Here is a 25128-nt window from a genome sequence, read left to right as displayed (position 1 = left end):
TTTAGATGTGTATTAATCTGATTCTTGCAATTGCATGACACCTAACACAGTGGATTCTATAATAAGAAAACTGCACTGACTGACATAATATATAAATCTGCCAGAATAGAGATTACTATGCAGCACACGCACACACACGTTGCAGTTCCGAATTGAAAGGCAGATGGCGCAATTGTATTCATTTGAGGACATCAAGTGACGTCTCTGCAGGATTCCTACTGAAAACTGAGGGAAAAAACTGCAACACTAGACACGGTGAGATAAGATGCGGTGGGTTTACTGAGCGTAAACATTCGTAACTGTTCGAGTAACATAAGAAAATACACTGAGTACAGTTTTAACATTCATTGTACATTATTAAAACAAAGGGAATAAAAGAAATGAGGGCTCGAAACTGCTACAAAAAGTTATTTCTTCCATTTAAGAAACCGATCTCGCTGACCCTGAATTTAAGGCAAAACCTCAACCCATCACACGCATCACAACTGAGAGGATGAGACACTTACAGTATGTCTAACTGTATGTTTCAGTGTATAAAAACAGATGTAAAAAAGGGTTCAACAAATATACAATAATTTGAAATATATACAGCTTATCTTTCATTATTCCTCATTGCTGATAAGATTCAGCCCAGTTGTTCTCGCTGTTAAAGTCCCTTAAAGATCCTTCTTTATATAAGCCTGTAATGTGATTTATTTATTTACATTCAATTACATCATGGCAGCTTATACGAGGAACATACAGCGCAGTAACAAGATGAGGATCTTTCCTCTTTGAGCTTTTTTGATCTGAGATGATAACAGTAATTGCTCTTCAGTGTCCAGACTTTGTGGTTTTGTCCCCTTTCTGCAGACTCCAGAGCTCAACTGTAGCGACTGCTGCGGCTATGACTCCTGCGCCTGGAAGAGCTGCGACTGGAGGAGCGATATGACCTGCAGGAGATAGAAATCAAGATGAAATACCAGGACTGAGATGAACACATTTAAGGCTGAGTGATTGGTTTGTCTCCGTGTCAAACTGCGGGTGTTCACGCCTGTCAGAGGGCAAGAGCGCCTTACCGGGAGCGGCGGTCTGAGCTCCTGTAGCTGTCACTTCGGCGGCGACCTCGTCTCCTGCTCACGCTCCGACTCCTGCTGGAGTAGCTGTCGTAGGAGTCTGACCTGCATTCACAGACAGACAACAAAGATATTATTTTAGGAATATCACCAGAAGAAAAGACCTGCTTACTAGAGGCTAATTACACAAAGAAAAGCAAAGCCTGTCGTGATGATAAAGACTACAGTTATTTGAACATTGTCATTTTTATCTGAATAATGTGTGCGTGTGCTTAGTGGGAAAGATTAATTGGTTATTCCTGCGCTGTGTGATTGCAGACACAACAATTTAATGGCTAAAGATAAGACTTATCTCTCAGCCGGGGCTGCAACTAACAGTAATTTTAATTATTGATTAATCTGCTGGTTATTTTCTTGATAAAAAGATTCAAAATAAATTATATATTTATATATTATATATTTATATAGTCCAGACCTGACAAACCTGAAGAAAAGGAATTTCACTATTGCATCAGACAATGAAAAGCAACAAATCTTCACCTTGCCTGAAACATTATGAATCACCAGAATAATTTAATATTCACCTGCTTCTTGTAACTCCAACACTTATCTGCTCTGTTTCAGTTGTGCCCCATGCTATCATATGAGCTATACTGCTTCAAACTTCATATTAAGTTTATAAAAACTGACAGGTGTATTAATACCTTGTCAGACACTCACTTATTACTTCAGCAGACAACACCAAATTCCCAATTTAGCTGTATTTAAAGGGGCACTATGTGACTCTTGAACTGAAGGACCTCTTGACAAGCACTTGGCTCCTTAACCTCCTGTAGTCTGGGCTTTAGCGATTGCAAACTGCTATTGGCTGTCTCACGAACTTGGTCTCTGTTTATAGGATGGTAAAAAAACAGCATAGTGTACCTTCAATTTTAATAAAAAACAAATTAGATAAAGTGGTGTTTTAATCTGGAAAAAGTGTTTGCATCTGATTTTAGGGTACTCAGTGCCCATTCACATAAACCGTTCAATATTTCTTCTTCTGAGTGTCTGTTAGAATATTAACCTGGATCTCCGGTGGCGAGTATATGAACGACTCCTGGAATGACTTCTGCTGTACGTCCGACTGATGGGAGGAAAAACAAAAAACACGTTTTAAGGTTTGGTAGTGTTAAAAAATACACAATGGAAAGTCTTGGACAGGTTGTGTTTACAATGACAACATTTGTTACTAAGTCTAATGTCACTGAAATGTAAAATTAAGAGCACGATACTGAAGGTTCAGAGTTGCCTCTGCTTTTCCCACTGGGATCAATTAGGTGCCACAATAGATCATTAAATCGGTGCTTAAGGGTCTACCTGTGACTCCTGTAACTTCTGTATGTGCTGCTACGAGAGCGTGACCTTCCTCTTCCTCTCCTCCTCCGACTCCTGCTGCGGCTCCTAAAATAATTACTTTGTGTTATAAATCAGATTCTACCCGATCTCGAATAAAAGCCTCACATCCATCAAGTTTATAACTTTCACACTCTTGATCTGCATCAAAAGCATTTAAAAACAATAATAGATCGCTGCCCTCATGCTTGTCATTAATCAGTGTGCTTTTCGTCTCACCTGGAGGAGTAGCTGGAGCTGCGGGATCTACTCCTGGACCTGCTGTAGGAGTGGGACCAGCCTCTGGAGCGGGACCGGTGACTGGAAACGGAGTGAGACTTCCTGGACACGGACCTGGATTTCTTTGGGGATCGTGTTCCACTCGTCTTCCCGACAGATGGGGATCTTTCCTCGCTGGAGCTCTCCTGGTTCCTCGGCCTCTGGTTGAGCCGTGCAGTCTTCCGAACCTCATCGAACAGAGATCCCGGTCGGACCCGGCTTTTGCTTTTTATCTCCATTCTTACCGACTGCTTGTTGGAGGTCTGGCTCTCTTGAAGTTGGACGCTTTTTGAAGTAACGGGTGGCATGTTGATATTTTGTAGAGCCGACATTCCTTTCAAAGGCTTCCATTTAAAATGAATAGCAGTGCCGGAAGGTCTGCCGGTGGTTCCTTCATCTTGCTGTCCACCAGCGGCTGTTGTGGAGGTAACAGAGGGCTGATCTTTGCTATGAGGTAAAGCTCTGTCTCTACTTGCTGAGGTAGATTTAAGGGACAACTCAGGTGCATTATTGTATGAATCCTTTGTAGCTGGAGTTTCTACAATTTCTGCATCGTGTTCTGGGGTACAAATGTCCATATCATCTATGGACTGCTGCTCTTTGATGCTGATTAAATTAGCACCATTCTTGTCGGATGACTGAAGATGTTCTGTGTGTTTTGTTCTCTGATGCCCCTTGTCTTCCTCTTTAATAGGATTATTGTTCAAAGAGGTTAAACGTCTGTCCTTTTCATTCATACTGTCCACTCCAGGCCTTTCCTTGCCAGACCTACCTGGACTACGTTTCTCTCGTTTTGATTCATCCTCTTCCTCCTCCTCTTCGAACTCCAAAGGTGGCTGCCAGTGAAACGTCTCTTTGAGCTTCTGATGCTTCCTCTTGGATCTCTTCCCTTTGCCTTTACTGTGATGGGAACTGCTTTTGTTCTCAGTTCTTTTCTTGCGTTTGTGCTTACGTTTGGCCTTCTTCTTGCTCTTGGGCTTCTCCGGCTCTGGGGCCTTTTCAGGACTTCCCTCAGACGGACTAGAAATAGCAGCAGCAATCTTCTGTGCCAGAGCGTCCACCGCCGCGGACATCTTTCTGCATGTCTCGTATTCGGATTCTGAGCTCGCCTCCCCTTCCTCTTTTTCAGATATGGCCACAGTCCTGGCTGTTATATTTTCAGAGTCACTTTCAGAATTCCATCCGGTGTGAGCGGACAATTTCTTGTCAAGAGCTTCACTGGACTGAACTGCTTGTTGCTGTTTTTTTGACAGGGACTTACTGTTGCTTTGACTCACTTTGTCACTGTCACTATCCCATTCAGACTTGCTATTAAAGCTCTCCACTGGTACCGAGCTGTGATGCTTCATCTCTCGATCCTGTGAGCTGCCTTCCTCTTTTATTTTCTCCACAGAGCCACTGATGTCTGGACTTTGCTCACAGCCTGCCCTGTTCTCCGATCCAGACTGAGCATCTTGACTACTCTCAAGTGAAATTAACTTGTCTACATTTCTGATCCTCTTCAGAGAGCTGTAATACTCCCTCCATCCCTTGTCTAGCACATTCTTCTTGATGCTCCCTGCTTTCTGGGAGTGTTCAGAGTCTGATCTGCTGTAGGAGGACGACCTGCTGTTCTGCTGATGAGGGGATCTGGACCTGGATCTACTGTAACTTCTGCTCCTTGAGCGACTGTATGATCGGCTGTAGGACTTGCTCCTGGAGGACCTGCTGTGCGAGCGCCCTGCAGGTTTGTGAGCTTTGTCGCTTTCAGGATCACCTGGCAGACTCTTGAGTGCAACTGAAGTCTGAGCCTTTTCTGTAACACCATCAGCTGCCTGTCCCGCACTGGAAATGTTAGCAGCTACTTTAGCTTTAATTTCCTGAATATGGATGTAGGAGGGCTTCCAGGGCTTTTGGCCAGGTTTCCAACGAGAGGGTGGAGGACTGTCGCTGAGCGGGATCACAGGGACACTTTCAGGAGCCGGGACATTAGGGAGTCTTGGGGCTGGTGGGACTTTGCTGTCTGGAAGCTTATCGGGGACGTGGATCGTGGTGTCCGGTTTGGGCTTGCTAGCTTTCCTCTTTCTAGAGGATCTGGATGAACTTCTCTTTCTGGTCGGAGACCTAGATCGGTACCTGGATCTTGATCTTGATCTGGATCTAGACCGTGATCGAGAATAGGACAGAGATCTGGATCTAGTCAAAGACCGACTTCTAGACCTAGAGAGGCTTCTTGATCTTGAATAAGACCTGGACCTGCCCCTTGATCTGGACTGACTGGATGTGTAGGATCTAGAGTAGGACAGCGAGGACCGCCGTCTCCTCCGAGTTGACGAATGATGCTGATTTGAGGAGGAGCGGGATGTAGAACGGGATCTTCTGGACTTTCTTTCTGAAGACACTGACTTTTCACCCTCCGACAGGTGAGGCTCTTGAGGTTTGCTCTTGGAGCTCTTCTTCTTGCCTTGTTTACGTTTGGTTTTCTTCTTCTTCCGTTTGGTTTTCTTCTTCTCTTTCTTCTCCTGGCGGTGCTGGCTGGACCTCTTAGAGCTGCGATCTGAGGAGTGTTCTGCAGACCGGGACCGGGACCACGCAGAGTCGCTCCTGTCGTCCCATCTGCTTGAGGAATGGTCAGTCAATCTGTTAAGTCAAAAGACACATGAAGCAAGAAAACAAGAGAACACATCTGACATTCTAAGTAACATAGTAAAATATTAGGACACACTTGTCTCCTTTGCTCCATCGCTCGATGCTCGGCGGCTGATACACTTTGGTTCTCTTCATCTCTTCTTTCCAGTGAGGCGGGGTATCACTGCTGCCGCGCTCTTCCACAGAGGCAGAGCGCGATTTAGATCTTGTGGGGGTGTGATATCTCTGAAAAAAAGTTAAAATGTATTGATACTTCAAAAAACATTCATGAGAAAACATGAAAAACTCTTTAAACAGATCGCTGAGGCTGTGTGTGAAGATTATTTGCCTTTCATGTGATTTATGGTTTTCATAAAACAGTTATGCAGGCAGGAATGAGCATGGAGAAAACTAAAACATAAGTTGTTACATGGCTGATGAAATACAGCAAGGGTTACTGAAGATATCTTTGGGTTTTGGACTGACAAAACAAGACATTAAAGGCATTTCTCTTGGACTTTGAGATACTGAGATTTACATTTTTCACTATTTTCTGAAAGTTAATAGACCTACATAATCTTAGGCAGGTTAATCAATAATGATAATAATCATTAGTTGGAGCCCTACTTGACAACTAATCCCTTCGAATCAACGTGGATCAGTAAACACCAGATCTGACAAGTATCTGATCTGAGTTGAGGTAAACAAACCATTGTTCCTCTGCCTCTGATCTTCCGTCCAGACTTTGAGACGGCTGGTTTCTGCTCAGTCGAAAGAAACGTTTCTTCTTGCTCAACTCTGAAAAGAAGAAATTTCGAAAGGAAACACCTTTTGTAATCATATAGTTATAGACTGACAATGGGTTAGATGAAATATAGTCCAAAAAAACAAACAAACATATAAATATACTTAAAACTGACATCTCTGTTTTATTTTCCTGAGAGGGCATGTCCCGTCGCAGCAGGAAGCGGTTCTCGGGCACCGGTGGGATTTCCTCTGGTCGGACGACAGGCTTCTCTCTCTTCCCACTCTGCTCCTTCTCTCCCTCAACTTCATTCTCCGTGTCCTGCATCTCTTTTTCCACAGGACTGTGAGATGCAAAACAATGATTTGTTATGCAAAGAACCAACCTGTCTCGTCTCTATGAAAACTGACAGTGAAACTTGTAAGTATATCTTTTTTACCTGAGCAGGATCAAAACTGTGGTTATGTTCATTTGAGACACATGTAATTAAATAAGCTCTAAAATATGTGATGATGAACCGAGACCAGAAAAGATACCTTTGCTTTGAGGGTATAATGTTTTTCTCCTTCTTTGATTCCCTTCTTTTCTTTTTTGACTGTTTAGTCTTCACATGTTTCTTTTGCTTCCGTTGTCTGTGCTTTTTGTCCATTTCACTTTCAGATTCCCCTGAAGAGAAGAACTGAGAGGACGACTCATGTGAACTGATGGACGAGTCGGCCGAATGGGAGGTCCTTTTCCTCTTGCCTTCAAGTACTGAAGTCAGAAACACAACAGCATGTGCCATTTAATTAGAAATTACTTTTATTTTCAAGAATGTGCCAGTGAGAATTAAAGTTCAAAAGCCACGAGTCATTTTCAGGGTGGTCTAACGCGACAACAACGACGGCTTTGTTTGATTCTTCTCAGTATGTTGGAGGCCTCGCAGAGTCAGGTGGGCAGATGCCAACTGAAGTCCACAGAGATCACCTTGCTGATCCTCATTAAACTGAAGATCAGGTTACACGCCCCGCACGAATGCCAGTGGGGGAAAAAGCTGGCATCAAAATGCCAACCTCTAACAGAATGGGCACGAAATATGACCCAGTTACAATCACAGGCAGGCAGCACACATTATTCCCCACAGGAGACAATAACAAGAGAGAGAAAAATATTTCTTTAAAACAACAGATAACATCTATTTAAGCTTCTGATAAAGAGCTAACATAAGTTGTGATGAACACCAGACATTAAACTCCTATTACACTGTCTGGGAGGCAATATGTCAAATGTACAAAGACTGGTGAGGTTTCCATAGAGCAGTAGGTTAAAAGTCTGATGATATTCTATATTTTTCTTATCTTGCGCAAATCCCATATTGCAACAAATACTGCTTATGTATCCAAAGTGTCATGGAGCTTATTCCTCCGTGGTAAAAAGCTGGATTCTTCCCCCATAAAACAAGTTTTTTAATCACTAACATAAAATATCTGTAACCTTTAAGATAAAATAAATCATTTGCTGACTTACCATCATTAGCGGACTTGGTGATAAGTTGTCCGCAGTCCATCACTCTCACATCAGCGTAGGGTCTGCTGGCGGAATCAGTCTTCAGCCCCTCGATCTTCTTTATCACCTCAAAGCCCGAGATGGCGACACCAAAGACGACGTGGACTCTGTGCGGGGTAACAAGAGATTGATACCCATTATATCTGCACAGTTACGATATATTTTTCTCAATCAGCTCCTTACTATGAGTGAAGGCATCTCAAACAAGTTAGAACAACGTAAAGTATTTCATATGCAAGATTTCTGTATTTCTCGTTGGTTTGAGGTGGGTGGGGATCAGTAGGAAAAAAGTTAATGTCAATCTAAATTTGATACATTTGGTAAGTCAATCAAATGTGATCAAATAACAATCATGTTGTCATAATGAAGCTGATTAGCTGAGTTTCAAGCTCTTAAATCCTACCAAAGAACAGATTCTGTGATTCTACTAACCTTTAATATGTCTTATACTTTGTCATGACTATTGAGTGTTAGATATAAATATATTTTAGGTACTTCAAGAGGATTTACAGAGTGAGATGCTGGACATATCAAGTGAGAAATGAAGGATCGCTAATAACTGTAAATATAATTTTAATGGCACAGAGAAATGAAGATTTTACCCATCAAGGTGCGGGGCCATCTTCGTTGTGCTGTTTGTGGAGAATCCAGCGGGGAGGTCGGGGGAAGGTCGACCAAATGCAATGTCAGGGTCATGAAAAAGGAGAAAACGTAGGAAAAGAATGAGAATAAACCAATAACTTCAACAAAGTGCGGGTGCTACTGTACCATGGAAAAAAATCTCAAAAGAAAAGCACTGAATTTTGTCTAATATTTGACTGCAAATCAATTTAGAAACACTTTCTATTATTCTTATTCACCTTAATTTTGGCTGCTGAACTATAACAGCCATGAACAGGCAGAGTGTTGCCTATCAATTTGGATAATATAAAGAGACATTGATTATGTTTCCTCCTTTATGTGTCAAGAGTCTTTTTAACTCCTGGAGGATATTTGTAACTCATTATGAGAACCTGTTTCAGTGTTAAAGTGAGACTACAAAGCCAAATAACCTGAAGCCAACTTTGTGAATATTTTTCAAACATCCAAAATAAACACTTAACTCTGCAGAATACTTGCAAATACAAACTACTAAATGATAAAAGAGTCAGGAGAAGAGAGAGAAACACAGCCTTGGAGACACATTACCTTGGAAGAGCAGGATGCTAGAGTTTCTGTAAATTTTACACAAAAAATGGCAAGAGAAAAAATGTAATACATTTGTAGGTAAAAAAAGAACGAATCCATGTTTCTCTGCACTTAGAAATCTAAACTGCACACTAAGAGGGGATTGTTGATGTTCACACTCAATCAAACTCTACTCTACAGTTTCAAGACAGAAAAAAGGGACAGAACGCAAAAAACATAAAAAAATAAAGAAATAAAAGCAAATAAATAATGCAAGTGCTCCGTCAGTTAAAAAGTCATTAAAGGTGCAGAGTGATTTCATTTACTTCATGTTACTCACATGAAAAACTGTGAGCCGTTGGTGTCCTTCCCACGATTGGCCATTGACAACAGGAAGGCTCTGTCGTGTTTGAGAATGAAGTTCTCATCTGTTGGGAGCAGAGAAAGAGGGATCGACGTCTCAGTGTGAGCTCTCTGATATGTATTTACAGAAATATTCAGGGAAGAACGAGAAAAAGGAAGAAATACTTTTATCCATCAAACCTGATCATTGCCTCACCAACTCACCTCACCTTCCATTACAGCACTGTTTAAAAAGGTTTTGTTTGTTTCTTCTAGTGGTTTTCTAATGGACCAAACTGGTTTTCTATCATTTAGATTATTATTAAAGATCGCATATATTTTTTTTAATCATTCTGACCATGTTCCAAAGAATAACATACTGATTTCCATTAATTTTACCTTGCTTGAGATAGATTGATCATCCATTTCCTTTCTCTAAATCAAGGTTCGATTATCATCAACTGGCGAAAGAAAATTTGAGCAGAGATCATGTGGGATCCACGATGTTGGATTTAAAGAGGGTCCAACAGATTCTGGAGATACCAATGGAGGCCCATTTTCACCAATTAAAGATAAAAATGAGTGAGAATGTAGCCTTGATTAAAAGAAAAAAGATCCCATGGTAAATCATAATTCTGACATAAAAAGAATTTATGAGAAAACTATTTATCTAAAAGTTTTGACTTTTTCCTCATAATTATGAGGTATCACATAATTTTGACTTTTATATATTACAATCATGTTCCATTTTTTTAATTGCACAATTGTTATCTTAATGACTTTTACTACTTTTTCCTCATAATTTGGAATCTTTTGAATCTCATAATTATTACTAACCATGGGAATATTTTTTTCTTCAAGCTTATTTAACTTATTTTTATTTTCTTTGACTAGTGGAAATGGGCTTCCATAGATACCTAATGTTCACGCTGTCACGACGAACATGTGGTTTGTTTAAACTAACCCCAACTTTAAAAACTACAGCAGAAATGTAAGATAGACCAAAAAAGGGAACTAGATCCCTGCTGTTATGAATTAACTATGTAAAGCTAGTTTCAAGTTTTCTGTTAATTTTTCTATAAAGTACTAAATTAATCCAGAGTGAAGTTTTAGTAGACAATTTAATTGGCGGAAATATGAAACATCTCAAGTTATCTTTACTTTAAATGTAAGACAGGATACATACTAAAGTAAATCTGAATAAAGAAAAGTTTAACAATCATTAATATCATCAAGCTATTTGCATCCATGAAATGTTTGTCTAACTTCAAAAACACAAACCAGAACAGAGAGCCCTGCAGCCTGCATCGGACCCCACGTCGCGGTAGTCGCGTGGCTATAAATACCACATATGTGACATAAATGCAATTTGAGCAGCCTGAGGCTTCGGGGGGTCTGACAGGGTGGCTTTTCGTACAGAAAACCCTTTCACGTCCTTTCAGTACAAATTTGCATCTGCACCACTGCAAACATTTGCACCGGTTTTACTGAGAGAGGAAAGTGGTGGGGACAATGTTGACATGGTGTTACTGAGCTGTGTACATCTCTTACCTTCTCATTTTGCAAAAGACCACTCTATAAATAAAAGAATATGTTGAAAATTTTAGGCAGGAAGATTGTAGTTTTCAATAAATAGAATGCCTACTCTCCATGCTGATTTGATAAAGCCCACTACTGTTACTAAGTAGAAGACAACACTATACAATGGAAAAGTGAAGGTCAACGGAGTCATACACAGGGAAAAAATCATTAACACAAGAAACGTGCAACATTGTGCTCATGCAAAAATAACATAGTCAGAGGCTCCGAAGTATTCAGAAAAAAACATTTATCGACTGTTTGTTAGATAATCTGACATTCCCATTACCTTCAAAGTAGCCACCATAAATGGACTCTCCGCCTCGTCCATTTCCTACAGAGATTAACAGTAGAAATTCAACATGACGGAAGAAGTGCGACCACATGAGACAAAAAGTGACAAATCCACGTTTATAAGACACATTTTTTCAGAAGGTGCCATGTTCATTTAAAAATTGTCAAAATCAAACAACTACAACAAAGACAATGCTGCATAAGAGCACTTTGATGAGATGATCATCATCTATCAGTTATTTTGCCATAGTTTTTGTTGTTATTAAAGCATCAGTTTCTACCTAACTGAGCAGCTGACACTTCCTCAGACAACGGACTGAATGTCCAGCATCTGTATCTCTCTGCACTCCTCTTTGAGTTATGCTTGTATTGATCTTATAATGGTCTCGTAGCGATATTAGAGGTCCTACTAGCACAGCGTTGTTTTGTTTCTGTATAGCCTTTGATAAGCTTTGATTTAAAAACATTGGGCCTCATTCACCAATATCTTCTTAAGAATCTTCTTAGATTCTTTCTTAAGTTGTTCTTAAGAGGTTCCTTAAGAAAACCTGCCGTCAGTTTCATCAACGCGTTCGTAAGCCAACATGTCGGACTGAAATGTGCGTAAGAGTACTCCTGAGTGTTCGTAGGATTTGTTCTTACCCAAGAATAAATCCTGGATGAGAAAAAAATCATGAATGCCACAATCTTCATAAAATTTTCGTAAGTGGGACCTAAGAACTAATTTGTTCGTAAGAACGGTTCATGAATGAGGCCCATTGTGATTTTCACAAATGAGATTCTGTTGATGAAATGTACACGTTGTACAATGAAAGAGAACATTAACATTGAAAATGTGAATTGTTATTTCATGACCTTTAATAGGTTCCACCACCACAACATCTTCCTTTTTTTCTTTAATCTGCTTTGATGGTGAGCTAACAACAATCCTGGGTTATCTTCAAACCACCTTCTGTAATGCTGTGGTAGGACAAAAACTGAACTGAACTCAACCAGCTTTCTCTTCCCACATGGAAGTATCGGACTTTGAACTCTGATATTTGAACTGAAATGGACACACTTTGTTTGTGTTGGCTTTTTTCAACCTTGGGTTTGCAGACAAACCTGCTACTAGTCCATTTCCACTAAACTCAGCTAATCTAAATTCAGATAAAAAAATCTTTGGGTTTTATGTAAAAATGGAGCCAGCAGTTAGGGAATAGTTTGAGTACTTTAGTAATTAGTTTTACTTAATTCGATAAATTTGACTAAACACACAGGAATCACAAAGTAAATGAGGTGATACGTTAAGACATTATTACCTTCGGTGAAGTCGCCTCCCTGGATCATAAAGTTCTTTACAACTCTGTGAAATGTCGAGCCTTTGAAGCACAGCTTTTTCCCTGTGATTTTGCCAATTCCCTTTTCACCTGCAATTAGATTTCCAGTATTTTAATCAAGCTCTCATCCAACATAAAACATCAAACAGAGCTGCTACTGTGTGAAGTGCTTTCCTGTGTACCAGATGGCTTAAGGTGTTAAGAAATGTTAGTCTTGAATGTTGCCACATGGGGTTTGTTATAAACAAGGGAAACAAACCACAGTTTCAATTAACTGGATGACTTTGTTTAGGCAGCCTGCTGTTAATACTGGGCAGGAATTCATTAAGAAATCCTTGAGTGTAGTGATACTGGCAAGGGACAGAATACTGGCCCAGAGCTATTACCCCCCTGGGATTTCCCTTCCCCTTGGGTGAAAGGAGACGTGAAGGCAGAGATTTCATTAGATGTGTTGATGTGTTTAAGGGTGCTTTCAGAGGACAGAGGGCTGGCTGTTCACATGGGCAGCTTAGGTTGCTAATCTTCCAGTATTTTGCTTCACTGGCTTCAGCATTGTTCCTAGAGTTTGATTTCTAATGGTGTGAGCTGATCCCCTCCTAAAAGGACACACCACACAATTTGAAAAAAAAAAAAAAAGCCACGGCTTAACGGTGTATGTTACAGTGTTATGTTGTGTCATTATGTGCAAGAAAAGGAACAGACTAACCAGCCGTCTGCCCCTGCCAGCATCACATTCCCGTTGGCCAGGTGGGGAGAAAAATGAGAGGGAGGATCGATCTGCAGTCTGTTTGCAGATTTATGGCTATCTCTAGGCAGACCACTGCTACTACAGTACACTGTGTCCTACACAGTTGGGTGAAATATCTACGGAGACAGACCAGGACCCTTCGCCTCCATCTGTCACTGGACACTTCACACCACAGTCATAGATCCTGTCCTCTAGATATCAGATGACCACAGTCTTACAATCCATACGTAATCTTCTTAACGATTCATCTACTCATTGTGGCTATTTTATTTTCAAATTATGGAAATGAGTACTATAAAGCTATGTCTTACAGTTGTACTTCAGTAAAACCAAACACACCAGTTTCATGTTAAGCTCTCAACCAGGTTTAAAAACTATATGTTTAAACAATAGCGTACAGAACATGAACACAAACGTGATGGGACATTGCTTACCTGTGCACAGACAGAGAAAGTTTTTGCATGTCTTGGGACAAACATCCGAAAACAGCTGAAAGACAATACGCCCAACTGTGAAACAAACAAAGAGAAAAATATTAGTACGATTCAACTTGCAGCTTGGAAAACTTTAAGAATGTTTAATGATGATACAAGGCATCGTTGATCTAAACTTTGTGTTACCAAAAAACAAGTAACAATGGGCGGAGAGATTAATAGGCCACGGGTACAATTAAGATGTTACTACACTGCACATTTTAAATTGGTTTCCAACAATTAGAAGAACCCTGTGGTGAAACTCAGTGATAGAAACTTTTCCATAGCTAGCAGCAAAACTAAAACTTTTTTTATGAGTATGACGGGGGATTCTTTGGTCTCTCCATGTCCAAATATGAAAAAAAACAAAAAAAAAACATATTTATTAGCTCAGCGAAGGAGGTTATGTTCTCACCCATGTCCCATTGTTGGTTGGTTGGTTTGTCAGCAGTATTGCACAAAAACTACTGAATGGATTGCTGCAAAACTTACATTGAGGATTGGTCTCTGCCCAGAACAGACCCCATAAACTTATGTTGTGGATCCTGGCGAAGGGTGGAGTTATTTGTCACTTTCTTGAACATTGTAAGGTATTTTAGAGGACATGTTTGTGAATTGCTCAGGGAGTAATGCATGGATGTTTATGAAAAAATAAATAAATTATTGGCTGGTATTTATGAATGAGTATGATTTGATGCAGACTACACTCTACTACCATTTAGTTTAACCTGACGTCACTTAACCGGTTTGTGCCATCTTCACATTCATTCGTATAAAGTTCCGGCTCAAGAAGTAAACAATACTCTTATAGCTTCACTTCAATACAATCGTTCAGTACAGGCACAGTTACTCACACCAAACCGGTCTACCAAACCAACGCACTACTGAGAGTTCCACTTTCATTTCGAGCAGCCACTGAGTGTCAATCAAAACCTCAGAGGTTACAAAAACAAACTACATACTTCTAACAAGCATCTCAATTGAGGATGTCAGTTCAGAGTTATCGCCTCTTAAAGTAAGCTGAGTCTGTTTACATCCAGAACTCATTCTCATGCACGTAAGCTGATTTGAAATTCTCTTACCTGGCTCCCGGTTGAGCTCCACATCAAAGTAACACTGTGGGCGGTCTTTCACCCCCATTGTGATCAAAGTCCGAGTGACCTAAAATGTAGAAAGAGTGCAAAAAGCTGAGCAGGAAGAATAACAAGGCGGCTTTCTCCTAAAGAAGCAGCAAACACCTCATTCAGGTTGCCCTTTTATCTCCTATCAGTGTGCACTGACAGGGTAGAGCATATTTAGAAGAGGGTGGGGAGACTATAAGACAGCGAGGGAGGATAGAAACAGAAAGGGGAGGAGAGACAACGATGGGAGGGGAGTGTGACAAGAGAGGTCTAGGGAGAAATGTACTGGCTATGCAAATCTGAGCAGAGCACAGCGCAGCTTCCTCACATGTATCTTTAAGATTTGTCAGTGGCTTGCTGGTTTGAAAATGTTTGATTTCAACTATGTGAACAAGAAGCCACAACAGCTTACGCAAATGCCAAAGACAGCATCTTACCTCAGAATGCTTACCTTTGATTAAAATGATTAGGAAATCGTGGCACAATGTTTCCAAAACCCTGTCTCGACTTGTCAAATGCCAGTACTCCTCTACTGTTGCACAAAAATCAATGAACTTATGTGAATTACAGTGTGTCCTCTTGCAGGGGGTCATTATTGTTTTTAGTTCGTCGTCAATCCTTGTTAATCTGTTTGGTTCTAGTGCAATAGTGTTCATATTTGGTTACTTGATCTTAATTAAAGGGCTATTTCTGCCCAATTGTGTTGATGTTAAATGTCCTACTTTTTCTAAAACTTAAAAAATAAAATACATTTTCAATTCTATCAACAGTCTAGCCCCAGAGCCTCTGTCTGGATATATCCACAGACATAACCGCAACAGAGTGACAAGAAGCATGGTGAAGGGAATCAGCTTTCTCGATAAAAAAGGCTGTCAGATCTGGAACACATTACTGACTTAAATCTTTTACAACAAAGGATAAGTGCTGGCTTAATGCAAACCAAAGGTGTACCAATTTTTAGCTTATTGTTCTTGGATGTAGGTTATACATGTGTTGATGTAGTGTGGCATGTGTGTTTATTGTATTGTGATTTATAATACTGACCATTAAAAGCTCTATGTACATGTGAAAGCCCAACTAGGGACAAGGAATGAAAATTAGCAATAGCTATAAACTGTGAAGCACATATAAGCCTTCACCTGTGCACAAGTAATACATCAGACTAACATGTCTGTCCTGCCTTTCTGTTTTGCCACCAAAGAAAGTGCACGACTGTGAGAAAACAGAGCGTACAATTGTTCAGAAACTGCTGAGTCACTGCTGATATCTAATAATTATCGACTCACATCATGTTTATGTGTGTTGAGCGGGGCAGTAGTTTAGCAAAGGAAACTGAAAACAGAGGGGACTGATAGCTACCAACCACACGAGAGGAGAAATGGCTTTCACTTGATGAAAACACTTATCGAGCAATTGCAATGTAACACAAAAGAGCAAATACTTACAAGTACAATCAGAAGGATATAAGGAAGACATCTCTACAACCTAATATTTCAAGTGTGTCCACAGACTTAATGTTAAGTAGGGGTAGACTTCTATCACTTTTTCAGGGCAGATGTCAATTATTAAAAACCAAGGAGACTAAAAACCAATATTTGAGACTGATATTTATTGGCAGTAATATCCATTCATCACAAACAGTGATGAATAAACGTTAGTACAATATACTCAAGTATTGTTTGTACGTACAATTTTTAGGTAGATTACTTGACTATTTCCATTTTCTGGGACTTAACACTTCCTCTCCCCCCAGTGAAATAAGAGTTACTTTGAAGATTCAGATCAACTCAAGTGTTTAACTGCGACCTGTTAACAATCAGATATTATTATGCTCAGGATGTATGAGAGAGTGTTGTATCAGAGCCGAAGTAGCACATTTTCAAATTAGATTATTTTAATGGCAATCAGACAGCAAAATCAGGATACAATTAATCATAAAAATGATGGATATCTACCCCACAGCTTTGCAGCTGCAGTACTCTGTTCAAAAGTCATACCTATTTAAAATTGTACAATACTAGTCTGTACAGTAGCCAGATGTCATGTTACAAACCTCGCCTGTGTTGATTTACTGGAAATAGCATTTGTCAGATGGTTAAACTGGTTAAACTTCTCTGCCATTTATAAAAAGCAATAAACGACTTCCAATTCAAGAGAAGTCGTCACTAAAAATATCATTTTCAAGCCTATTTAGATGAAGAAATGCAGATCACAGTAATAATGATAAATGAAACACACTAAAATAATAGATGTTATGATCCACACGTAGCCTGACATGATGTCTCATCAAAACATGGAACTGCTGATCACAGTCGATTAGCTAACTGTAACATCACCTGAGTATTGTGTTAGCTAACTGTCAATATGGTCCATATTTAACTGGTGGTTTTGTCTGAAACCGAAAAACAAGTTCAAACCATGTGTAAAACAATAACAGAGCAGCAAATACTCGTGCGCCAGCGTCGGCTCAATTGCTAACAACAGCTAACGCAACATTAGCACAAAGGCTAGCGCTTGCAAAACGGTTTAGCTAACAGCTAGGTTAGCGGCTAGCTGAAGTTAGCTCGGTTGCGATAGATTTCTCTCATCCGAAATGACTACACATTTAATGCAATGATAGAAAAAAAAGATAAAATTGGTTAGAGATATTATATGAGACACAAATGACAGAACTAACCTCTGTGCAGTAGCTGGCTAGCCAGTCAGCTAGTCACTAAGGGCGGACATTAGCAAATTCACTTTTTAGTGCAAAGGATGGTGCGCTGCAAGATAACTCCGACTCCAGCTCTATTTTTGTCCCTCTCGCGGTTCCGTAGCAGATTTGTTGTGGTTTTGTTGTATCAGGAAGAAGACTCCCAAGTTAGCCGAGGCTTGTTTTAGTGCAATTTAATACTTATACGTTACGACAGGTTGTTCAGGTTTTCCCGTATTAAATCGCTGGTAATAGAAAGTATGCGATTGTACCCGTAACGCGCATTTGAAGCTAGTGCTGGCTACCTGCTCTTTGATATGATGCTGTAGTAAGCTAAGCTACAGTAGCTAAGTGACAAGGTGCAGCATGAAACCCATGATAATGAGGTAAGAAGGTGTTACTACACGTTTATAATTATATTTATAGTAGACTGGAGTATCGGTATTTTCCAAGTGAAGTTTGACCGAAAAGACCTTACAGTTTTAAGAACTACGCAGTTAATAATACTACATCAGCACTCCATGTGTGGCGTTACACCTGCTAAAACTAATGCAGCCCTGCTAGAAAATCTTCCATGAAGATTATAATGTTGAGTTGTAAGCGAAACTGTTAGTAAATTCATAGTTTCAGTGTGGTCATTCTCTATCGTGGTCTTCTTGGATGCTGTGGTTTGTGGTGCCTCTGGTTTTTATTTTATTAGCCATGCAATAGATGTTTCTTATAGTTAAGCTATCCTCGCTGATACAAATGGGGAGGAGTAAATATAAAAAACGCCTTTCAAAAGAAGTCAGTAACCACAGGCCTTTTAAGTCACTACTAGGATGAATCACAACAGTTAAAGTGTCCAATTAAATCCTTCATGAAGGTATAGGATGTTATACTATGTAATTGTGTTATCATCATGCTATACCTAATAACCTGACAACTGAGTGTGATTTAGTATGTTATAGAGCTGAAATGTTTCTCAGATAATTCACACTCCAATCCAATCCAACTTTATTTGTTAAGCGCTTTGAAAACAACCAAAGTTGGCCAAAGTGCTGTACAGAAAAAATAAATAAGACATCACAAACAGAAAGACATAATTGCTCACATCGCGCGCAAAATACAACAGTACATTAAAAGGCATAAAACATGAGTAAAAAATGCAATAAAAATAATCAAAATAAGGAATAAAATCAAGAAGATCAAGTCGACCTCTTACTAGGTGTCGAAATCTATGGAGAAGAGATGGGTTTTAAGAAGTGATTTAAAAACCGACAAGGATGAGGCCTGTTTAATGTGCAGAGGCAGATCATTCCATAGTTTAGGAGCCGACACAGCAAAAACACACAAAGTCAGTAGACAGCAAACTAATTTTCCACTATTAGTAATTATAATCAAATAATCACCAAAGTTATTTAAAGCAACAAAAAGCCCCAAAAAGTAAAGCTCTAGTTGTAAATATTTGTTGATTCACTTTTTTTCTAATAGACAACATAATGTTGTTGAGTTATAACAAACAAGACATTTAAAGCAACGTAATGTAGGAATGTTGTGCAATCTGGCGCCCCCGACAGTTTCTGAGTGCAGCACCACTGTCATAAACACAAATCCCCTGTCTGTAACAATTTGTCAGACATGATGTAGGTGCTCACTACAGCCAAATCTCATTACGTCATAACAATTTAATGTGTTGACAACTTGTATCTCGAAGTAAACATGTACACAACGCTGTGATCCGACCCCCTCACTGAAGTAAAATAGTGCAGACACAAGTGACAAGTGGATGAGACAGAGACACCATTCACCTAATTACAAGACACCATCAACGTGATTTTGTTGTGTTAATTGAAGGTAAAAAGAACGTTACATAATGTTGCCTTAAAGGTTGGGCTCGGTGGACTTGTGAGAAGCATTTCTGACTAATTTCTGACATTTTAAAGACCAAAATCGATGGATTATTTCAGGAAATGGCTGTATGATTATAACAATAATGTAGTTGCAGCCCTTACATTGTAATACTAATGGTCTGATCTTCCTTTTTGTAGGCTGTGTGTTCTTCATGGACCTAGTAGATCATGTCTCTGATCCTGTTTGCCTTCGTGGTCCGAGTCAGGGATGGACTCCCCCTGTCAGCCTCAACAGACTTTGAACACAACAGAGAGCTCCAGGAGAGGAAGCAGCAGCTCCGGACCATCAGCAAGGCACTGGCCTGTTTCCCTGACAGAGGGACTGTCAAGGGCAGTGAGCTCAATATATAGTAAGGATCCAGGAACCAAAGCAGACTGTCTCAGTTGTGTTCTCTCTGAAACTGCAAAAACAGAATGTTGTCATGGGGCATCCGTGTCACGCTGCGCCAGGCTGTTTGTTTACTAAACACCTATTCTCCTCTCACCTGCTCAGCTTCGTCTCGTCAGAGGGTGTATCCTACATGACCGTGTGCCACTGCAGCCTCCCTGTTGCTAAGGCCTTCTGCTTCCTGGAAGATCTGCGCTGGGAGTTCACGGCATGCTTCAATAGCACTGTTGTTGCCTTGGCAAACAGACCGTATCCATTTTTGGAATTTGGTGAGTAGGAGGATAAATTTTGTCATCCAGATTAGCTGTTGTTATTTTATGCCTTGATTTAAAACCTGATGTTTTTAAATAATACGCATAAATACCCTAAAATGTACCCAAATTTAGTGTAGTTTATTACATTTTTTATGTCAGGGAATATGCATAAAATACAATAATCTGAAAAATGAGAAAAGATGCTTTGCAACAGATTTACTTGCTGATTTCCATCTGTAGTCCCTGGGAAGTTGAAAGGAAACAATAATAATGTTGCCCTTGCTGCCAATTAACAGACAGCACCATTCAGAAGCTGAAGCAGCAGTACAACCAGAGTGGTGGTCCGGCCCTGGAAGTGACACTGGCAGAGGTCCAGGAGGATCTGAGAATCCACCCTGCTCAAGTCATTCACTTGGAGGACATGGAGCTCAATGGCATTGCTAATGGGCATATGGAGCAAGGTGCTGGAACTGGTAAGACTGTTGACCATATGATTTTTACAGCACAACATAAACAACACGGTAGAGTTTCTGTAATGTTTGATTCTGTAATGCAGAAATGAGAAAAAGTTCTCAATCATGTTCTTTTGTTTGACAGGTCAGAATGTAAGACTCGAACCAGTGACAGCACCAGGCATCCTCTCGCTGGTCCTAAATATCATGTGTGCATCTTTGAACATAATCCGTGGTGTTCACCTCATAGAGTACACCTTCCAGGTACGTGCCACTGCCAGAATCTGGGGCTAGAACCCTGGCAAAGGTCCAGAGGGCTGTAAACTTTGGTAGTGTTAGTAATGGTTAGTTGGATTTGTGAATATTTCCTTTGATAAAATGGCCAATAAAATAAATCAATTTAAGAAAAGGGCTGTGTTGGTTCTGATGCTAATTAATGATATGATAGTAATGAAGTATTTATCTAAATGGAAAAGTAACTAGTAAGTTTTAAGAAACTGTATTCGAGTTAAAAGTACAATATTTGCCTTCGAAATGTTGTTGTGCGGAATTATGAAGTACCAGAAAATGGGAATATTCAGTAAGCTATACTGTAAGTACCTCAATATACAGTATTTGAAATGTGCTCTCCAAAATTTTGACACACAGATTTTAATTTGAACTGCAAATAAATATTGATCCCAAATGTCAGTTGCTGGTCCCCTGGATTACCAATATTTTGATCAGTATTGACCCTGACAAAAACATCGGTCGTTCCCTAATTTCAATACATCTAGAAGGGTGTCCAGCATGTATGTTATGTTTTAATATTCAATATCAGATGTTAAATTCAATATAAACTTATATTTTTACATTTAATGAATGTTGTATATTCAAAAGAATGCGACACTGCGGCCTTCTCACTTATAAGAAAAAAAAGAAGCCATTTGTTGTGTCTCGTTGGGGACTGTATTTAGAAACAGTCTGATGTATAAGCTTACATTAATTATAGATATGTGGAGCTGGCTTACCCGTCTGCTGTACATTACCATTTTGCTGTGAAAGCAGAGGTTTCAGAATGATGAGGTCTGCACAAAACTGCAAAGTTGTCGCTCTTGTGAGAATTACCTATACATTCAATCTGAAATGAGTGTGATGCATTTTAAATTACGTGGACTCTCACCTGACTGATACATCAGCAGTTTGTTCAGTATTTTCGTTCTCCGACGTGCAGGATGATCGTGATGGTGTGTGGAATGTCGTGGCATTTCTCCTGGCGTTTGTCTGCTGTGTGTTTCAGGTAAATATAGTTAGCTTTTTCAAAACTTGCTCACGTCAAAGAAATCTCCTCCTTCTTCGATGTGACTGATCTCTCCTGTGTCCACAGTGCCACCTCTACCTGTTCCACTCGTCCCTGAAGAAACACAAGTCCCTCACTCTGCTGAGTGTCATCGTCCTATGCAACCTCTACCTGCTCGGCCTGAGGAACGTGTGGCAGCTGATCTTCCACATTTCGGTTGCCTCGCTCTCCACCCTCCTCATCAACACCCGCAAACTCCAGGACAGGACCGGTGACTGCGGGGTCTGAGGAGCGGTGGACAGTTTGTTGCTTTGTACCTCTCACAGCTCCGGGTGAGAATGATGAGGAGTCATGAAGATGTTTTTAACAAAAGACATTCATACATTTTGTGTCATCATGGGAAAATTATAATTACAGGTTCATATTTTCTTGCATACAGTATGTACTTGCACTTTGTGTACATTGTTTCCAAGACTGTAAAGGGTATACAGTGAAATGCAGTTTTTGTTTTTCTGGATTCATTCAGTATCCAGTCAACCTTAATAATACAACCGCAAACAAGGGATGCACCGATTTATCCAATGGGCCGATATTAACTTGTCCACTGCAAATAAGATGAAATTCACTGATAGCAGTGGCTGATGTTTATCTGTTGTAATGACACATTCATGAGCTACTGGCTCGTGACATCACTGCCATCAGTTTGTAAGGCTGGGTAAGTATGTGAAGGGATATAATACTACTGACTATTTCATACATTTTGATGATTTTTACTCTTTAATAGATAGTGTTATGAAGTGCTGACAGACTTTAAAACAGTTTAGTTATTTTATTTACAGCAAATATTTGTTGACTTTTTTCCCCCTAGCACTAAAGGGGGAACAAATGGCAACAAAAACTGAATAAACTGGACAACAACAACAACAACAAAAATATGGTATCGGCCCAGATTTTCACAATCGGCGCATCCCTACTGCAAACACATACTAACAGAAGAGCTTAAAGCAGGTGTCTGTTTTAGAAACTCAAATGTCGATCGATCTCAGTCCACCAGTGCCATCCTGTCCCAAAATGTTTTTCGGGGTAAGTGTAGTGAGGTTTTTTCTCTGTCTGAGTTGCTGACCAAAGTTTTCCACGTAGAAACAATAATTTTCATCACACAGAAGCTGCTCATGCTTTTCAATGTTTTTATGAATCATTACTTGCGTTAAGTTCAGTATTATTTCTGCTGCCCCAGGCCGCTGACTATCTTTGCAGTGTACAACTCAAGGTGACAGTTCTGTGACTGTATCAGACAAGAGACTCATCTTATTTCAAATAGTCACATGTGGCCGATCCGCAGACAGGTGGGGTAGTCCATCCTGCTCTAGTAGCGGTGTGATACATAAATTATTTAGTGTAGTTTGATTTAAAAAAAATCAGTGAAGGAGAAGAAAAGCGGGCTGATTTGTGTCTTTTGCTCACTGAGCTAGAGTAACAGCCTAATGTGGGTTGTTTTTATGCCTTACTGTGTTGACTTAAGTGTATGTAGATACACCGGCAAGTGCTCAGCTAGTTTTTGCAAAGGTTCAAATGTAAGGGCTTAGTTGTGTAATTACATTCTGTACTGAGGGACGGTTAGTTTTATAGTCATGTAAGGCATTGTGTTGTCGACACAGTTTGTGATCCAAGGAGAACCCGTATCTCATCAACTCCAGTTTAAAACTAATTTTTGTACGATCAAAGCAAATTTAGATATTTTAGTTTCTCGTCTTTTTTTCTACTGATCTCCTTGTCAAAACGTAGACTGCAGGTAGGAAAATGAAGGCACTGATTTTATGGGTAAAATGGTTTTGAAATATTTTGACTGCACTATTAGTTTTAGATTTTGTTTGTGCCGGGGATGGCAGTCGTTTTTTGAATGTGTTGCATATCAATTTCAGCTTAAGTGATATTTATATCAAGGTTTAAGTTTACTTGATTGGTTGATTTGTTTTTATTTCTTTTTTCGGTCCTAACTGTAGTTCGTAGATTGTTATGAACATATAATTTGTGTTTTAATGTAGAACACATTACAGTAGCGCTGCTAAATAACAAGGCTAAGTATAAGTCTGTTTTTACATTTTGTGTTTAAGCTTCTTAGGCGTTCAGTTTTCGATAGCTAGACAGTTTCACTGATGTTTGTGAATCGCAGGGGAAGTAAATTATTGTTTTTTTAGTGTTTGTCAAATTAGTAGCATTGAGTCCTTTTCATCAGATTTTTCTCTTTTATATAGAAAGTTTGAGGGGAATTTTAAGGAAAACTAAAAGGTTGCATCTCATCTGACAATCCAAATGTCCTTCACTTTAAAGAACAAATAGCTTGTAAATGTTTAGCTCATGGTTTACGAAGTGTAATAAAATACAGATGTTTCCACTGGAAGGGTTAAATGTAGCTGCAGATAATCCAGTTGAACCACCATCCAGATAGTTTGGCTGAGAATTAGACTGAGTTTTATTTTGGACATAAATTCATGAAAATGTTTGAATATCACAAGTGAGTGACACTCTGTTATCATGTGTGATGCCGCGTGGTATTTTCCTGTACAGGACATGTGGTGACGCTGTAATATTTTTGATACGAAGGAGGTTTTACTGACTCACCATTTCCACTGCAAGTCTTCGACCAAATGAATTGTAAAATAATGCTCTAAAGACGTCAAACCAAATAATGCGGAGGGTATTTTAAGACTTGAGATTAAAGTGAAGGAATCGTGTTGACTATGAAAGTTTATAACACACAGTGAAGACACACTGTACAACAGAAACAGGTGGCAGCCTTTTCTTAATATATATGTTTTTCTGTTATTGACGTACTGGTGATGGTTGAAAATCATTCAGGTTCAGGAGGGCAAATCTGAGGTATGTCTAATAGAACATTTTCCTTGTGTTGTTCGATGCAAAAGCAGCAGAATGAAGTCTTTTGTGTCTGATTAGATTCACAAAAGGTTGATTCCGTGGTTTTTGTGGCTGCAACTTCTTTGTAACAATAGGAAGTAATGTAACAATGCCATTCGTTGTAACTGCCAACTGGTGATTACATTACAGGGCTTTGTGTGTTTTTTTCCTGCTGTGGTAAAACTGACATTTCATTAATAAATAGTGTCTTTTTTTTCAAATTGTGGACGTTTGATTTGTGTGTCCGGAAAATCAGAATGACTCAATTTTAAAACTTAATTACCTTGGGGATTTGGCTCGATCCTCAATACACAGCTGAAATAACAATAAACTATAAACAAACCATTCAATAGAATTACAACAGCAAACTTGAACATGAAGTGTAAAACGTATTGATGCATTTCTCCAACGTTACACCAGATGGAGCTCCTTCACAGTGCACTAATCCTCATTTAAAGGTTGTGTCAGAAGTTGTTTCTCTGGTGAGGTTTAGCGTCTTTACATTGGTTGCCTGTTACTTGTAGAATTGATTTTAAAATTATTTGAATGACTTTTGAGGCCCTGCCTGGTTTGGCATCTCCTAATATTGCAGAGCTGCTCTCTTCCTT

General features: G+C 39.6%; 2 protein-coding genes across 8 annotated transcripts; one reads left to right on the top strand and one right to left on the bottom strand.

Moving 5' to 3' along the window:
• Positions 1 to 256: 256 nt before the first annotated feature.
• Positions 257 to 17453, bottom strand: nktr (natural killer cell triggering receptor). Of its 7 annotated transcripts, none has more exons than XM_030399008.1 (17): positions 17325 to 17453; positions 14609 to 14687; positions 13488 to 13562; positions 12288 to 12395; positions 10982 to 11026; positions 9113 to 9200; positions 8208 to 8237; positions 7567 to 7712; positions 6597 to 6813; positions 6236 to 6403; positions 6026 to 6113; positions 5413 to 5561; positions 2670 to 5327; positions 2415 to 2498; positions 2122 to 2181; positions 1059 to 1160; positions 257 to 932 (listed from the first exon to the last, which is right to left on the bottom strand). In XM_030399008.1, exons 2-17 carry the CDS (start codon positions 14664 to 14666, stop codon positions 863 to 865), a joined length of 4146 nt encoding a protein of 1381 aa, XP_030254868.1. In that variant the 5' UTR covers positions 14667 to 14687; positions 17325 to 17453; the 3' UTR covers positions 257 to 862. The 7 variants fall into 7 exon arrangements, with proteins under 7 accessions (XP_030254868.1, XP_030254870.1, XP_030254869.1 ...); XM_030399010.1 differs by lacking the exon at positions 17325 to 17453 and adding an exon at positions 10666 to 10689; XM_030399009.1 differs by lacking the exon at positions 17325 to 17453 and having other exon boundaries at positions 2670 to 5303; positions 14609 to 14846.
• Positions 17454 to 17466: 13 nt separating this feature from the next.
• Positions 17467 to 24741, top strand: sec22c (SEC22 homolog C, vesicle trafficking protein). The gene is made up of 7 exons (XM_030399016.1): positions 17467 to 17725; positions 19370 to 19581; positions 19725 to 19888; positions 20170 to 20346; positions 20471 to 20589; positions 21539 to 21604; positions 21692 to 24741. The coding sequence occupies exons 2-7, from the start codon at positions 19400 to 19402 to the stop codon at positions 21890 to 21892; spliced, it is 909 nt and encodes a 302-aa protein (XP_030254876.1). The 5' UTR covers positions 17467 to 17725; positions 19370 to 19399; the 3' UTR covers positions 21893 to 24741.
• Positions 24742 to 25128: the final 387 nt, after the last annotated feature.

This window comes from Sparus aurata, chromosome 19, assembly GCF_900880675.1.
Source record: "Sparus aurata chromosome 19, fSpaAur1.1, whole genome shotgun sequence".
In the NCBI taxonomy this organism is placed as follows: domain Eukaryota; kingdom Metazoa; phylum Chordata; class Actinopteri; order Spariformes; family Sparidae; genus Sparus; species Sparus aurata.
The sequence above is the reverse complement of the archived record's forward strand: the minus strand, read 5'-3'. Positions and strand labels throughout refer to the sequence as shown.

What these genes read in the sequence shown, in the direction of transcription:
- nktr (XM_030399008.1), bottom strand. Translation starts at nt 14,666, where the DNA reads ATGGGGGTGAAAGACCGCCCACAGTGTTACTTTGATGTGGAGCTCAAC. An exon ending in CTTTCTCTGTCTGTGCACAG is followed by an intron (nt 12,396 to 13,487) that starts GTAAGCAATGTC and finishes ATCTAATTGCAG; the next exon opens with GTGAAAAGGGAATTGGCAAA. An exon ending in TTATGGTGGCTACTTTGAAG is followed by an intron (nt 9,201 to 10,981) that starts GTAATGGGAATG and finishes TGCTCCCAACAG; the next exon opens with ATGAGAACTTCATTCTCAAA.
- sec22c (XM_030399016.1), top strand. Translation starts at nt 19,400, where the DNA reads ATGTCTCTGATCCTGTTTGCCTTCGTGGTCCGAGTCAGGGATGGACTC. An exon ending in GGCAGTGAGCTCAATATATA is followed by an intron (nt 19,582 to 19,724) that starts GTAAGGATCCAG and finishes TCACCTGCTCAG; the next exon opens with CTTCGTCTCGTCAGAGGGTG. An exon ending in GTATCCATTTTTGGAATTTG is followed by an intron (nt 19,889 to 20,169) that starts GTGAGTAGGAGG and finishes GCCAATTAACAG; the next exon opens with ACAGCACCATTCAGAAGCTG.